Source organism: Danio aesculapii, chromosome 11, assembly GCF_903798145.1.
Source record: "Danio aesculapii chromosome 11, fDanAes4.1, whole genome shotgun sequence".
NCBI classification, from domain to species: Eukaryota; Metazoa; Chordata; class Actinopteri; order Cypriniformes; family Danionidae; genus Danio; species Danio aesculapii.
Window position 1 is genome coordinate 41312353 of NC_079445.1, and position 18672 is coordinate 41331024.

An 18672-nucleotide genomic window follows, 5' to 3' on the forward strand; every position below is an offset into this window, starting at 1 on the left:
ACATACATATGTAGCTGGAGTTCAGACTACACAAGCCAGATTTTCACCCAGAACTGTTTAATGTAGGGAGTTGTGGTAAGTATTTAAACAATAGGCATCAAGACTCAAAAATGACTCATTTTATAGCATTTATTGAGTAGATGGTTGACATCTGTGGTGCTTCAGTTCACAAATTGCCTAGAAATTATTTTTTCTAATATAAATTTACAAATACTTTTTTAATATATTAAGTCTAATTTATATATATTTATATATTTTAAGTCTAATTTAAGTATGTTCAATTATTATTGGTCTTCCATAATAAGATATGTGATGCTCAACAATAGGAGCACAGAAAGTGCAACATCTTTCAAACATTCAAAATGAAAGCGAGACAATGCTTTTAGTGTTTCCAGATGGAATTATGCAATTGAGAAAAGGTTTCAGGAGTTATTATGGCAACAATCCTCCTGTTTTACTGATGTTTCATCAAGGTTTGTTTATGCTCTTGTTTCTGAGAGTCAGTAGCTGGTTTAGCCTTCCCCGATGACATCACGCATATTTCTAAACATGGCAAGCTACGATTTTAAATGAAGCAACTTGACAACAACACAACAATAATTAAGTTGCTCTTTTATAAGCCAACACACTGTACCTTGTATCATAAAAAACTTGCACAACAAGATTGTAGGGAAAATTGAAATTGTTTTTAATGTGGGAAAGTTTTTCCATTGTTTTTAATATTGAAGCCATGTCAATAAAGGCTTTTAATTTTTGCCACAATTTTTTCAAGTAACTTGGATTTATGAGTTTCTTGATGATATAAAAGAAACATGTATCTACAGAGAAGCAATACATAGGGCTCTATTTTAATGATCTAATCATAGCGCAAGGCGCAGGTGAACTTAGGGTGTGTTTAAATCCACTTTCACTATTTTAAGGACAAGAAGAAAAAAAAAGTCGACGTGCCTGGCGCAAGGTCTAAAAGACTTGTCCTTATTCTCTCTTAATGAGTTATGGCTGTGTTTTGGGCTTAACGTGAATTAAACCAATCAAGAGTCTCATCTCCTATTTCAGTTAAGTGCTGCGGTCGCGTCATGTCACATTCGTTATTTACATGGCAAACTTTGTAAGCAGAAAAACTCAACGCTTCACTAGTGAGGAAACGGGTCTGCTCATGCATGAGGTTAAAGCAAGCAAAACATCTACAGGAAGACCCAAATTCCATCAAAGGCCCCTTAGTGTTTTTAATATTTACATAGGCAATAATTATCTTTTATATTACAGTCCTTCAATTTTTCTTAAAGATATTTGTGTTGCTGCTGTGCATCCCTGTGTGTTTAATAAGCAACATGTACGAGTTTTGAACCCGCCTATCATTAATACACTCAATAAATAACAAAAATAAATACTGCGTCATTTACTGATAGCACATTGTGTCAGAAGTACAATAGGGCCTATACAGTTTGTACCCCTTTAGCATCTTCTCTAGATGTACAGTATGATATTGAACAGAGCTGCATGATATTAGAAAAATCTGGTATTGCAATATTTTATTTTTCTGCAATATATATTGTGATATGAATACAGTTTCACAATATAGTTTGATCAGCACTATTTCACAGTTTTCTGGAGAGTCTAAACAGTAATCGGGTACAGGAATTAAATAATCACAATGCAAAAAATGCTTTTCTTATATTGCTTTGTCTCGTTTATAGTCTAAATATCTCAAAATTCTTAGATCAAGTAAAAATATTGTTTTGTTTTAAAACAAGTAGATTATATGTCAGTGTTGTAAGAAAAAAAAAATTGTTTTTGCTTGAAATGTAAATATTGGGGCGACGCAGTGGTGCAGTAGGTAGTGCTGTCGCCTCACAGCAAGAAGGTCGCTGGTTCGAGCCTCGGCTGGGTCAGCTGGCATTTCTGTGTGGAGTTTGCATGTTCTCACTGCGTTTGCGTGGGTTTCCTCAGGGTTTGCCTTTTTCCCCCACAGTCCAAAGACATGCGGTATAGGTTAATTGGGAAGGCTAAATTGTCCATTGTGTATGCTTGTGAATGAGTGTGTATGGATGTTTCCCAGAGATGGATTGCAGCTGGAAGGGCATCCGCTGCATAAAACATTTGCTGGATAAGTTGGCGGTTCATTCCGCTGTGGCGACCCCGAATTAATAAAAAGGGACTAAGCCGAAAAGAAAATGAATGAATGTAAATATTGGGACGAGAAACAAAAATCCTAAGTAAAAAAAAAAATATATATATATATATTGCATTATTATTAAATACAATTCTGTAGCTCTTGGTCAACTATAATTCAGATTCAACATCGCATATCTTGCAATGTGACCATTGCAAATATGCACATTGTGATATCGATCTGCAAACCATATATTGTGCAGCCCTAATAGGCAAAGAAAGAAAGTAGTGTGTGCACTTCTAAGCACACTGCCACTGATGTATGTCCTGTATACCCTGTAGTATCTTCTGCATGTTTGTCAGGACTTGAAATTGCGACCATTTTGGTCGCAAATTTGTGCGAAATTTTATCTATGCGACCTCAAAATATATTTGGGAGCATTTGTGCGGGTGCATAAATTTTGCCAGGCGACCTGCTTTCATTGTAAAATGCATGCGCAGATTAGGAGGCATTCACGCAGAATGCATCTTTGCACCTAAAAACTTGAAACGCAGAGCTCGGGGATTGTTTAAAACCGTTTTCATGCCAACTTGCTACAGTAAACGAAGTCTGCAACGCTGGCCCTTCCTTCGCACCCTTCTGATTGGCCCACTGCTCTGGAAGTGAGAGACAGTGCTGCACGTAAAAGTTGACAATCTTTAACTTGACGCAGCATCTTAAAAACGCAAGGCACTGAAAAAGACGAGAGTCATGCATATCCGTCAAGTGCATGTTTACAAAGAAAAGCAGCGCATTTGAGTAGAAAAACATGAACGGATTGGTTACTATTAGCTGTCAATCACTCAGTCAATGCCCTTAGCCTTCAGATGACAGGGAGTTAAACAGCCGAAGAAATATAACGCGCTAAAAATTAGAGAATAAAAACACTGACCAGTTTTAGAAACCACCTAAAGTTACAAATAATTTGTTCATGTGATGAACGTTAATCCACCATCTGAGGGGTGTACACTTTTTTCGAAGTGAATGGGACGGAGTTCGCAGGTAACCACGTTTGCTACCGAATCTACACATCTACTCATTTATTCAACTTAATTTAAACACAGCAGTTAACTCATCGTCAGCTCAGTTCATCCTGTTCATGTCTAGAAGTCCGCAATGTGCAATGGTGATCTTAATATTTGGTGGGTGTGGCTAAATTTTGGCTGGTGCTCCTAAATTTCGGAGCACCAGTTTTACCAAGCAAAAGCGTTAAATTCGAGCCCTGTTTGTGGATGTAAAATACTGTGTAGTCTGAACCCAGCATAACCCAATGAAGAATAAAGGCTAGCAAACCCCAAAGCAAACACACCTGTATCTCCTCATAGGCCTCATCAACCGTGGTGACTTGATGCTGTTCGTGTAATGCAGGTTCATCACAGAAGAAGCACACCAGGCTCTTGTCACTTAAGCAGAAGAGCTTGACCTTTTCATGGTCTTTGCACGGATACGAGTTCCTCTGAGCGTTGAGGATGGCATCCAGGGGGAAAGCGGTGTACCTCTCCACGATGTTGGAGAGCTTGAGGCTCGGTGATAGAAGGGGATCCGTGAAGGTCCTCCTGCACTCTGGGCAGTCTCGTGTCCCGTGATGCTCCTGCCTGCTCCAGTGCTCAGTGATGCACTTACGGCAGAAGTAGTGCTCGCAACCGAAACTCACTGGGTCTTGATAAATGCTCAAACAAATAGAACACAAGAGCTCGTCCTTCAGATAGCTAGCCATTTGAATCTATGGAGGGGTCGGTCATGCACTGTGCAGGTAGCGGGATGCACAAACCCTGAGCCTCTTAAGCAGCTGGGCTTCCTAGAGTGCTCTGTGAGGCTTGAATATGATGAAATTTTCTAGAAGACACAAAGTAAAAATAGAGAGAATAAGTAAGACATCTTCACCAACAGACATAAATTATTAGACTCTCCGATGACTAGGTTTAAAAGCTTCAGATATGGACTTTACTCTAAATTATCGTGCATCGATGAGCAAGTGCTGATACAGTAAATCTTCCACTGATGGATCGCAGATAAGGTTGATAATGTTGATATTACTTAATTTAAAGAAGACTAGTCTCAAAATCGGATTATTTGCTCTCATTATGCAGGACTCAATAGAACCTTATCAGGCCCATTAAAAAAATAATTACATTTTCATTAAGGAACCCATAACAATATTCCCTTGGCTAATTAAAGACATTCATTTTTTAAAGAGGTTATTATATGCAGACTGTCACTCAGTCACCATTAGACACGTGCTGATGTTGAACACAATAAAACACTGGATAGCATGGGGCGATAACCATTTTCAAGGTATACAGCGGTTTGAAAAAGTCAAGGTTTTAAAACCGCCAACATTTTCTGCTATACCATTCCTAAGGCAGGGATGGGCAGTGTTCATGATACAAGAATTTCAAATACGTATTCTAAATAACAAATAGTATTTTGTTATTTGTATTTGATAGGGTTAATGAAATTTTGTATCAATATGTTATATATATATATATATATATATATATATATTTTTTTTTTTTTTTAAATACTTTGTAAGAAGTCTACATGATGCCATCATAAAAATGTGGCCTTTAATAGTGGTGTTTTCTCAGTTATTTGCCAAGATTTGAGATCAGACTAGAAAATTGATTAATATTGAAGAAGCTGATTAATGATTGGAGTATTGAAGGAAACTATGCATCACATACAGTTGAAGTCAGAATTATTAGCCCCCCTAAATGATTAGCCCCCTGTTTAATTTTACCCAATTTCTGTTTAAAGGAGAGAAGATTTTTTCAACACATTTCTAAACATAACAGTTTTAATAACTCATTTCTAAAAACTGATTTATTTTATCTTTGCCATGATGACAGTAAATAATATTTGACTAGATATTTTTCAAGACACTTCTATACAGCTTAAAGTGACATTTAAAAGCTCAACTAGGTTAATTAGGTTAACTAGGGAGATTATGGTAATTAGGTAGGTTATTGTATAATGATGGTTTGTTCTGTAGACTATCGAGAAAAAAAAATAGATTAAAGGGGCTAATAATATTGACCTTAAAATGGTGTTTAAAAATTAAAAACTGCTTTTATTCTAGCCAAAATAAAACAAATAAGATTTTCTCCAGAAGAAAAAAAATTATCAGACGTACTGTGAAAATTGTCTTGCTCTGTTAAACATCATTTGGGAAATATTCATATTAAAAGAAAAATTCAAAGGGGGGCTAATAATTCTGACTTCAACTGTATAAAGAAAGTAACAGAGAAATAGCAGGGGTAAGTTTGGGAGCAGGTCAAAATCAGACAGGAAAATAAGACAAACATCGACTGCAATACTTTATTGGCTGTTTCTAAATCAGTAGCTGTATAGTTAATTACAAACTTTGACATAGTTAATCAGTATGAAACAAAAATATTAAATAATACAGTCTACTGGTCAAAAACTCCCAATTGTTTTGACATATCATGTTTTTATATTGTGTTTTTAGGAGAACAATTGCAAAAAAAACATGACTAATGAAAAACGAAAATATTAGTAGTTTTCAGAATTCATGACTTTACATTGACTGTTGAAGATTTCAATCGCAAAAATGGTTAAAAATAAGACTTAAGAGATGGTGGCACTATATTCCAACTCATTATCTGCATTAAATGGTTTTTACAGTGCGAGATAATCTTCAAGACAGTACTTTCTCTATGGAATTTATAGAAATCTATACTAAAATCAAAGAGAAACACGTTTTATGAATAAAACTTTATGAATAATACTTACACAAGTTACATTTTTTATGAATACCTCCTCATGTACAATAGAGGTGAATGAGTTGGCAGACAAGCTGACTTTTACTTGCTCAGAGAAACGCAGTTGCTGTCAATCATTGTTTACTTCACTAAATCAGTTTAACGGTAAAGAGATTGATCAAATATGCCTATTAATAGAAGGTTTTGCGAAAAAAAATGTCATGCTCCTTTTGAAAAGTATTTTGCAGTATTTTCAAAATACAGTATTTTATTTTAATACATTTGTATCTGCTGTATTTTGTAGTTTATTTTTGATACACTTAAAAATGAGGTATTTGGTATTTTATTTTAAAATAAATTTCAATATATTTTGCCCATCCCTTTCCTAATGTGTGTAAGATTTTTTTATTTTTAAGAAAAATTAAAAATTAAATTAAAACGTAAATTAAAAAAAAATCTTACTCATACCTTAGTATAGCAGAAAATTTACATTTTAAAGCCTTGACTTTTCCCAAACTGCGATATACATTGAAAACGGTTATCATCCCATGCCTAGTGTATTGTGCATATAAATATAAATAAATAAATATAAATAAAACGGACATTGACATTGACAAAGGAAAAATAAACTTATAAACCACAGATAAAACAAGTATAGATGCATTTCATTTCTGTATCACTTTTTTCAAACATTACCTTAATGGATTTTAATAACCTTTTATCATTTTCCCTATAATATTATTTTACCCATTGTAATTTGTGCAGGTTTTTTTTTTTTTTTTTTTTTTTTTGATATTGTCACATCCATTTAACGAATAAACCAAACAATTAAATAATTAAACTAATTATAAAGCAGGTTAGTTTATACAGTCTGCCACTCCACGTCCCTTCATTATTATCAACAAGACCTGCACGGTATGCAAGATCTGAAAAGAACAAAATACATGTAAAACCATGAATCTCTAAGCCAGGTTATTGAGGTTGCCACCATAGACTTGCACTAAACTTAATTGGATCTCACCAAGTCCATTTAAATCAGCAGTGTACACAACAGCTTCCGTACACCATGGCAATTCCACAAAAGTTACTAACATCACCGCTTTGTTTCACACGACACCTTTTCAGCCATTCCTCATCCCTTTTCCCCGTTATCTTCATCGTGTTGTTTATCAAAGCCGGTTGCTAAATAATTAGCCGGCTAGCAGGATGTGTAAACAGATTTTCCATATAATCGATCCTGTGCAAAAAACTGAAATTATGACTTCTTTAGCTTACCCAAAATGGTCCTGACGCGGTGTACACTGGAAGCAACTGACTGTCACATAATTAGGAGAGCGGGTCGTGGTTTTAATTAAACATTTTCATCACGTCAGACCATTGAAAAGCTGAAACGACCGACCGACCGCACGCGCAGGTCCTTACAATCCCACTGCTCCACACTCGATCCAGAGGCGCACAGCAACGGAGCGAACCAACTTCATGCGGGTAGGGACATTAACACACAGACTGTAGGCTGATACAACTCTGTCAGTATATTTATATGTGGAATACATTTAAATAATTAGAGTACTTATTTTACCTTTATTATGTTTATCTGGGCAAACTTTTGTGACATATTTAAAAATATATTTTTCCACGGATGAAGGGCGAATCCCTGCCCCTGCTGTGATGGTTCAGCTCAGGCTTCCTCATCACAGGCAGAAATGAGCATATGATAATATCAGTGATTGTTCGCACTCTGCTGGCGGGTTTGTAGGTCGAATATAAAGACAAAATTGTTTTTATACGAGTTCAGCATACTGGTAAGTTCTTTTTAAATTAAAGACCAGTTTTAAACCACAAAATCAAACCATACTTAAAGTTATTTATTTGCTTGTCCTACGTCCCATAAGAATATATAGCATTCTGATATATTTTTGCACACCTTTATCTATTATTAATGTTTTATTATTGTAATTTATTTGTACAATAAGCCTTATATTATTATATTTTTGCTATTTTGTAATATATAAATAATAATAATAATAACAATAATAATAATAATAATAATAATATATGTTTTGTGTAATAATAATAATAATAATAATAATAATAATAATAATAATAATAATAATAATAATAACAACAACAACAACAACAACAACAACAACATTGTTATTGTGGATAAATGCATTTATATTATGATATATAACATTTATGTGTTTGGCAGATGCCTTTATCCAGAGCGACATACATTGCATTGAAGGTACACATTTTAACAGCTCTCATTTTTGCTGCATGGGGATCATTTTTTCATTACCTTATTAGAACAATTTTTAAAACTTAGCACTATGCTCAAGCCTGATTTTCACATTGCAATATATATATATATATATATATATATATATATATATATATATATATATATATATATATATATATATATATATATATATATATATATATATATATATATATATATATATATATATATATATATATATATATATAACTAATCCAGGTATGGGATAAAGAAAATAAAGAAATGGAAAGAAATTAAACAAAAACTATTTTAGGACATAGATTTTTTTTTTAAATGCAATAACAATGCAATAATAAGAAACTATTGTTGTTGTGGATAGATAAATAAGTATCTAATACTATTATACATTTATGTATCTAATATTATGTATAACATCAAATAATAAAATATTAAAATAGTTTTATTTTTGCACTAAATATATACATTTATGCACATATATTTATACAGTATTAATTTTTGACAGTGAATAGTATTTTCATATATAGAAACATTTTGATTGTAATAAACTTGATTGTCTTATGAAAAATGTGTGTGTGTGTGTGTGTGTGTGTGTGTTCATAATTTGTATATCTCAGTGGGGATTTAAACCTGATTAGTATTGCTACAGTTTATGAGTTTACTATAGGTAATACTTCAGTATGCTGCAGCATTCATTAACAGAGTGTTGTAAATACTATAAAACATACGTATATAACACACTTTACCATAGTACTGTAGTATTTTCTTATAAGTTAACATTCATTCATTCAATCATTCATTCATTCTCCTTCGGCTTAATCCCTTTATTCATCAGGGGTAGCCACAGTGGAGTGAACAAATGCACTTCCAGCTGCAACCCAGTACTGGGTAACATACACACTCATTCACACACATAAACTACTGCCAGTTTAGTATATTCAATTCACCTATAGTTCATGTGCTTAGACTGTGGGGGAAACCAGAGCACCCGGAGGAAACCCACGCCAACACAGGGAAAACATGCAAACTCCACACAGAAATGCCAACCTACCCAGCTGGGACTCGATTCAGCGATCTGCTTGCTGTGAAGACAGTGCTAACCACTAAGCCACAATGTCGCCCCATATAAATTAACATAGTATTTTTAATGATAGTTATTAATTAGTTCTCTACAGTCTTGTCTGAACAATGTTTAATACTTTAGTGAACACAAAAAGGAGAAGATATAGCCCGATTCTGCTGTTTCCCATTTGCACTGAAAGAGAGTTGTGAAATATAGTATATCCTTCACTGAACTGGCGTTTAGGCCTACCTGAAACAGGAAGAGCATGTTTCCCTGTTTATGTATAATATTGCAGATCATAAGTTAAGTTAATACAGATTAGGCACTTGAGTAAAGTACAGACACAAAGTTTCCCAGTGCTGGGTTACAGCTGGAAGGGCATCTGCTGCGTATAACATATGCTGGAATAGTTGATGGTTCATTCCGCTGTGGCAACCCCATGATAAATAAAGGACTAAGCTCTGGGGAAAATGATTATGGAAATTGAATGAATGAATAAATAAATAATTTTATAAATAATTTTATATTTTAGAAATGTATTTAATAAGGAGGTAATTAGTAGTTTATTGAGATTGTCTCTTGGTTAATGGTTTATTAATAGTATGAAATAAAAAATAAAAAATATTTTATAATGTTTAACTTAATTATTAAATTAAGTTTAATTACAAATGTGTTTTGTAAAGAAAAAAAATCTGTCCTGTTTTGAAATAATTCAAAGTTTAAAAATGAATAAAAAATCCATCACTGAATATTTGTGTAATTAAATTAAAATATTTCATGATGGATTTCCATTCAAAAAAATGAGATGAAATCTTGCCAATGCCAAGATTTGATTCCATATACAGTATATATATATATATATATATATATATATATATATATATATATATATATATATATATATATATATATATATGTATATATGTGTGTGTGTGATGGTTACCATTTCTTTATTTCCATTTTTATGTATTACTATTTTATTTGCAATGTCTTTATGAAGAATTTTGCTGTTTCAGTTTTGTCTCCGTGTACTGTAGTTTTATTTTATATATTTAACTTTTTCATTTTTTTCTTTATTTATTTGAGTCTAATTACAAAAGTCTTGTGTAAATACAAAAAAGTCAATAAAACCCATTGTGATATATATATATATATATATATATATATATATATATATATATATATATATATATATATATATATTTATTTATTTATTTATTTATTTATTTATTTATTTATTGATTTATTTATTGATTTATTTGTATTTTTTTAATTCATTCAAAAAAGGAGGAAGATTTTATTTGCCATAAATCTAGCTTTTATTATTTTATTTTACATAATTTAACATTTTTTTTTGGTATTTTACATAATTTCTGTATACAAATACCAATGCCAAGATTTGATACAATGGTTACCACTTGCCCTTACCCATCATGGCCTCCCAGTCATCCCCATCCACCGAACTGGCTCTGTCTCTCCACTGCACCAAGTGAGGTTTATTTATAAACTAATTTCTAGAGAATCACATGCTTATGATTTACCACAGCTGGTCTCGCATTAGCGAATCATGATCTTCCAATCATATGATTCCTAAGTTACCATAAATAAGCACAATCTTCAGTCCACATTTATCTTCGTCTGGAAGAAACCCCCCTTCTTCCCCATTCTCCTCCTTTACCATAGATTGGGTGGCATGGCGGCCCAGTGGTTAGCACTGTTAGCCCCACAGCAAGAACACTGCCGGCCCTTGTCCCTGCCAGGCCAGTGGGTGTTTCTGTGAGGAGTTTGTATATTCTCTCTGTGTCCGTGTGGGTTTCTCCTGGGTTCTCCGGTTTCCTCCCACTATCCAAAGATATGCATAATACATAACAGATTTAGCAAATTAGGCACTGGTCTAGCTGCTTTCGCAAGCGTTCCCTTAGCTACTGCAGCCGGGGAGTTTTTTGAGATCCACCTAAGCTCAAGGTCCCCTCTCGCTCTGCGAACGGGAGGAAGCCCTGGGCTCGAGGATCCCATGAGCTCAAGGTTCTCTCCCGAGACAGCATGCCAAACAAGCTTTTGATATATCAGCTAAGTGTGAACTCTTGAAATAGCATCCTGACCTGTGATGTTGTTACTTTTTGTTTCAGAGAAATGAAAAGTTAATCATGAATGTCTGTTGCTCATTGTTGCTAGTGAACACCGCTTATTTTCTAAATGCAGTTAAAGAAAGCCCAGGGGCCTCATGTACAAGGACTTGCGTTGAATCAATACAAAAACATTGCGTACGGACAAAGCTGTAAATGTGCGTACGCAGTAAAAAATTGTACGCACATTTACAGCTTTGTCCGTACGCAGTAAAAAATTCAGATGTATGAAACACTGCCTACACTGAATCCCACGCATATTCTCTTTGTACATCCGAATTAATGTGAAACTTAAAAAAAGCAATGCAAAAGCAAGCAAGAAGAGGAGGTGCTCCTATCGGAGGTAGACCGGAGAAAAACTGTGTTATTTGCAAGTTTGTCCTCCGGAATTAATAACAAAAGAAAAAATATAGAGTGGGAGAGTTTAGCTGACACGGTTAACGCAGTGGGATCTGAACATCGCACTGTGAGTGAATTAAAAAAGAAATGGTCCGATGTAAAGGTGCAGGTTAAGAGGAGAACAGCAGCGCAGCGTCAAAGTGTGGACCGAACAGGCGGGGGAACAGGGGATGCTGAACTAACACCCTTTGACAAGAGAGTTGCCTCAATTGTGGGCGACACTTTACTATCTGGAGTAGTATCCGTGTTTGTGGGAGACACAGATGCATTAGGGGAACACTTTGTTCGGGCGGTATAGCAGCACCCCTTCACTCTCAAGGCAGCTCCACCGGGATTTCAGCTGCCCAATCGCCTGCTCTACAACTGACCGAGTGCAAGAATGGGCATCATTGCGTCTGCGCTCTTGGTCAGTTTGTGGGTTGTTAAGGGGGGTTAACAGCCACGTCTTTAATGGATAACCACGGTCTCCTGATATGCAGTTAAATAATTACGCTCAATAAAAAACATAAAAAAAATTTTAAAAAAAACTTGGAATAAAATCTTTAAATACATCACTCACCAAGAAGCCAACCATCGCGCACCCTGCCACCTTGAAGCCTTCGGATTCAACCATTGACAATGTCCTCTAATAAGGTCAACACAGCTATTGCCATAGTCTAAGGGTTGTTTACCTTTGCAAAAGCTTTTATATGTTCTAAATCACATAATTGGAAAAAAAATTATAATATATATAAAAAAAAATTATATATATATATATATATATATATATATATATATATATATATATATCACACCAACACGTGTAAAACATTACTATTAATGTATAATTGATAAAATGGGTTAATTGACACTATATATACACATATATATATATTGTCAATTAACCCATTTTATCAATTATAAATTAATAGCAATGTTTTTCACATTTGTTGGTGCGATACTTTGTAGTGTGCAATTTAACATAATTGCCTCTAGGAGTCGCCAATGGAAATAAAACAAACACACACAAGAAATACACGTATGCGAGACATGAAAATGGCACGGACCAACGCACACTCACGTTAATTTCATTGTTAGTAAATCCAAACGTGAGCGTGAAACCTGGTGTATGCAAAGTTTTTGTGCGTAAGCAACGTTGATACATGAGGCCCCAGGTATTTAGCACTGACTCATTACAGTAAAGCTCCTCCCTTTTAAATAATCCCTGTCATGAAACCACATCGATGTGTGAAAAGCACAAGTGCTGTTATTATGAATAAGCAAACAGCACAGATAACGTTCAGTTCATGGGAAATGCTTGTTTTTTCTCTCTATGACAGGAAATCCTGATGTGAAGCTGAAGCAGGGAATCAAACCAACACCCTGCAGTTCCTCCGGCACGATGCATTGCAAGCTACAGCATGAATGAAGTGTGATCGTATCGTTTTGCAGGCTTTCATTATGAACAGCGCATTTGCTGCAAACAATGAATGCAAACCGCAGCACCTCCGATTTTTACACACCGAAACTACTGAGATAAACAAGGCCCAGAACTGATGAATGCGTCTGAGTGCATCAGGAAACATATGAATCAGCAGTTTGTGTTGTTCCTGTAAAGTGTGGACAGGTACTGGAAGACATCCTGGTTTCTTTTAATTACTTCTGTTGAATCTTTTGCTGTGAGTCAACCTGCGAGCCTTTAGCACTACAGAAGCTGCAGGTCAAAGTTGAGCCTCTGAAGCGAGCGGGAAATGTGGGTGCAAAACGCTGCAGATGGATGCACGGTCATTTTGTGGAAAGTTATTTCATAATAAGGATTAATCTGGCAGAGAGGTTTCGGGTCGTTTTGAGGTTTGTGAGGTCTGGTTATGAGTTGAACAGTTATAACAAGAAACATGTCCTTCCTGTTTTCGTAAATGACAGTGGGCTACTGTTTACGCGTTTTTCACGGATACTCACATCAACATGGACGCATTTAACCAATAAACAAAGTAAGCAGCCATTTAGGGCCCCAGGAAATTTGGAGGGTCCCTAATAAATACCTAGAAGTATAAATTATACATATACAGTTTTATGCAAAAGTTTAGACACCCCTCTGTGGCCGCATAATTATGAGCTCTTTCTTTATAAGAGAAGATCGCAGTGAAATGCCATTTGATTTCTAGAGAAAGCTACATAATGTCATGTTTTTCAGACAGAAATATGTAGTGTAGCAGTATTACTCGACCTGCAATTAGAGGGATACAAAGTTAGCATTAGCTCTACTATAAAAGATCTGGGTGTCACATTAGACAACAATTTAATTTTTGAAAATCATATATCTCATGTCACAAAAACTGCTTTCTTTCATCTGAGAAATATTGCTTAGTAATGAAGTAAGCTATCCATCTCAGATGCAGAAAAGCTAGTTCATGCTTTTATGACTTCTAGGCTGGATTACTGTAACGCTCTGTTCGCTGGTTGCCCAGCATCCTTTATTAACAAACTTCAGCTAGTACAAAATGCAGCTGCCAGAGTTCTTACCAGGTGTAGAAAATATGATCTATTCAAAGTCGAGTAAAGGAGGTCGAGCCTTCTCATTTATGGCTCCTAAACTCTGAAATAGCCTTCCTGATAATGTCCGAGGCTCAGACACACTCTCTCAGTTCAAAACTTGATTAAAGACCTATCTTTTTAGTAAAGCATACACTCAGTCCATCACCTAGTGGTATGATGCATGAACGTGCTCCACGCATCTCGTTTATTTACACAAACAGCAGCTACACTAATTATTCTCTTTATTCTGTATTTCCACCTGGGTATACTCATCTCGAGGCCCCCAGAGATTATGCAGTACCACTGATGCGATCCAAGACCAGCGATGAGATGATCCCAATTTTTCTATAATCTTGGACCAGGCCGTATCCTGAGCAGCTACTGTGGTGGTCATGGAGGAGTGGAGAGCATGAGACTGATTCCTGTGATGCTCCAGGGACAGACGAGTCTCACTGACGTCCAGCTTCTCCAGCCTCCGGTGCCTAGACTGCAGCTTTGCACAAGACGTTTGGCCAGTGGAGAAATTGTCGTGCCCAACTAAACCTGATTTCTCTCCAGGTTTTGAAATTCTTCACTTTCGCCAATTGGTGAAGTTTTTTCCTTGCCGCTGTCACCACTGGCTTGCATGGTTCAGGACTTGTGGAGCTGTGCATCGATGGATTACTCTTCAGTGTTTGGACTCTCAGCAGTGAATATGAAACCACACTGAACTGAACTAAACTCTGAAAACTGGAGTGACACAGTTTCAATTCACTATAATCTTCTATGTGAAGCTGCTTTGACACACTCTACATTGTAAAAGCGCTATACAAATAAAGATGAATTGAATTGAATTTTGAGATGTGGGAAATTAAACTGAAACTGAAAAATAGGCTATGCAAAAGTTTGGGCACAGTTTGTGTAGATTTCAAAACCTGTAGTCTCTTAATGCTGATTAATTAAAACACAAAATTGATCTGAGTACCTAAAGCTGCGGTCACACTGGACTTTTCTCCCCATAGACTTCCATTCATAAGCACCCGAATGCGTCAGACCAGAAACGCAAGCTCTTGTGACAAGTTTCACAGTTCGTTGCAGAGTTCAAGCTTGGTGAACTCTGACCTGCGAAATTGCAGAGGGTTAAAACATGACCTCTCTGGACAGAAATTTAAAATGGACCAATCGCTCCCTTGAATCTATGAAGCATGAGATCGCGATGACATACAATGACGTGTGCAGGTATTGTGGTGCTGTACCATTTCTTAGGGGTACATTTTGAAGCTCTTCCACTTCACACTCGGTTTTAAGGGCCAAGGGGAAGGGGAAGAGGTACAAAAATAGAATTGGGATTGAGCCTTATTGTCTTTATATCACTTCAATATGACTGTGGACACTATATACATACACAGTTCTGTCTAAACAGTTTACAAAATTGTTACCTAAAAAGAAAGATATCACAGTTAAACCAATTACCACTTGTTTGTTTAAATAATAAAAAAATACACATTCTTACAACATAAACACTCACACCTCTAATAACAATGTTACAGCATCCAAAAACGTGCTTCTAGATTCTTGCTCGAAATAGAACAGATCAAGCGATTACTCAATGAGCTACAAATGCAAACCAGGCTTCCTGAAGCGATCCCACAACAAACACACTGTGGCTTCCATCACCTGCAGAACAGCAGAGCATCTAAAGCATGATCAATATTTAATCAGCTTCTAAAGAGAGACTCGTCTGATTCTTTAAGTCTGTTAACACCTGTATCGACCCGCTGCTGCAGGCTGTCCTGCGGCCTCATATTAACCATACACTTTCATCTTAAAGAGCGTTTTGTGCCGGTGGTCTGACTGTGAGACAGATGTTCTGGCCGCAGCTTGCTCTCTTCACTTCCACTGCTGTCAGGGAAGGAAATACAGAAATCAAAGACTCTTAGCCTGAATAAAAGAAGATTGTGTGAAAGATCCCTTTTTAAAAAAAAAAAACTTCATATTTTTCACCTGGTGAATACATTATTCATATCCTGCCTTTCCAGAAACAAACCATCACTGGGAAACACCCATACACACTCATACACTACGGACATTTTTAGCTTACCCAATAAGGTATATGCCGAAGTATGCTATAAGGACTTTTAATTTGCCAGTGACCTGGGTTAAGCGCTTCCAGTGAGCTGTATGCCATTACAAAATTGGCGTGTTTAAGTTCTGTTTTCTTTAAAAATCAGCGATCTCCACTGACTGAGTGATATCAGATATAAAGTGGGTCTCAGATTGTACAAGAAGCACTGCATTAAATTACATTTTCCCCCGCCATGTCTTTATAATATGAGCATTTATCTTACCCCTGTATATTCAATGGAGCTTCTGCGCTAGCCTGCCGATTCTGAGAGGCGTGTGAGTAAACGGCATTTTGGCCCGTTTAACGCTTTGGTCTGTTTAACTGATTATATTTTAATTACATGACAACATCGATACTGTAAAAGGAATCGTATAAAAATCTCACAATAACAGGTCACCGGAAGTTTATCAGTATGGGACTACACAACACTAGCTCGGCATATTTGCGCGGGGCACAAAGTAACACGGGGTTAAATGTAACACGGAGTTTTAAGGTATTAACCAAGGCATGCTTCCGAGGTTTTCACCACAGTGTCAGCAGACGTCTTCCTGCCAATTATTGAACAATTTCGGCCAAATTTGGATGAGACACACAGGAGAAACCATTTTTGCAGCATAAAAGTATTTGTATTATAGTCAATATTTATTTATTTTAAAAAAAATCTGTGAAAGTGTGTGTATAAATCATATATTGTTGTGATCACCGTCCTCTAGGCTGAAATATGAAACCATTTTGAAAGATGTAAGCAACACAGTGACTGCTAGCCTGTTTTCAGGAAAACACGACACAGCGGGGCTATAGTTGTAACAGGGTGTTACAATTAAGCCACTAATAAACAGAATACTTTTTTGAATTTTGAGTGTAATGTTGAGAATTTTTTAAATGAAATGTTTTTAATAGAAAATATTGTTTTAATAACAATAAAAAAATTATTGTTATAATGCAAATAAATGCATTGTATAATAAAGGATAAATGGATAATAATGCAAATAGATTCAAATGTGTTTATCCAATAAACAAATAAATACATAAACATACTGTGCTAAAAAGAAATGAGCCAATTACTGATTAAATATAACTACTATTTAAAGTAAACAGAAATTAAATTAACTGTGTGAAATCTGCCTTTATAAGCATGTGTTATAACTAACCCTCTGTCTGTTACAACATACCCCGCAGGTGAGGTAAATAGTAACATTTTTACTCCTGGCACTTTTGGCAATACTGCACAGAAACCACAGATCTGGCGATCATAATTCCAGTGCTCATTTGTAGGAGAGGCTTGTGTGTTATTGGTATAAAAATTATGGTTTGTCTAACCCCATTACTTTCTTCATTATTTGACCAAAATCAAGTGTTACTTTGTGCCCCGCTTTCCCCTAGTGCATGGCTTTGGACTTGTGGTGGAAACAGGAGCACCCGGAGGAAACCCACGCCAACACGGGGAGAACATGCAAACTCCACACAGAAACGGCTACTGACCCAGCCGAGGCTCGAACCAGCATCCTTCATGCTGTGAGGCAAGATCACTACCCACTGCACCACCATGCTGCCCGGCGTCAATATTACTCAGTATATTTTAGTATAATGACTTAGAAGTATATTTTCTGTTTTCTTTATACCTCCTCTACCGCGCTACTGTCCTCCGATGCAAAAGCCGAATTTCAACCTTTTAAGAATATTTCAGTTAATTTCATGTTTATTTGGCATCGTCTGATTTTAGAGCCCTTTTCTGCTTTCCCTGAGCTTTTCGGCATCGCCTTTCCTTTTTTAACGGTTCATCTCAGACAATTAGCTTGTGATGCACTTACTGTTTGTTTGACATTCTTGCCGGATTTTACGTCTGCTTAACTTCGGATTGGGTCGGCCCATCAGGAAATCTTCTATGTGAAGCTGCTTTGACACAAGCTACATTGTAAAAGCGCTATACAAATAAAGATGAATTGAAAAAAAATTGAATTGAAACCAGCTGACCGTCGCCGATTGGGCCAAATGCTTAACATTTATTATTATTATTATTATTATAACTATTATTATAGTCACAGTCATAGTATATTCACATCTTGCAAGAGATAAAAGCTGCCTGCATGTAGAAACAATACATAATAATAAAAAAAACGTAAAAAAACTGACCGGTCCTTATTTAAAAATGGTCCGGCCCTTCTGGCAGTTGCCAGATGGCCAATCCGCCACTGGTAATGAATTACAGCAATTATACCGTCTTTATAACCACAGCTATGTGTCAGTACAACTATAAAAGAAGACACTTCAATTCTGGTTTGTGAACGTTAAATTAGACATTAACAATATAGATATTCCATACAGCATTGGA

At 35.8% G+C, this 18672-nt stretch overlaps 1 protein-coding gene across 3 annotated transcripts in view; it reads right to left on the bottom strand.

Moving 5' to 3' along the window:
• Positions 1–7287, bottom strand: part of trim62.1 (tripartite motif containing 62, tandem duplicate 1) — a 97712-nt gene extending 90425 nt beyond the window's left edge. For all 3 annotated transcript variants that reach the window (XR_008838519.1, XM_056467988.1, XM_056467987.1), the window contains exons 1-2: positions 7150–7287; positions 3462–3988 (exon numbers count right to left, since the gene is read on the bottom strand). Coding sequence is in view for 2 of the 3 variants with exons in the window: in XM_056467988.1 (XP_056323963.1) it covers positions 3462–3869 (408 nt within the window). In the remaining variant the exon portion in view is untranslated. The remainder of the gene's footprint in view (positions 1–3461; positions 3989–7149) is intronic.
• Positions 7288–18672: the final 11385 nt, after the last annotated feature.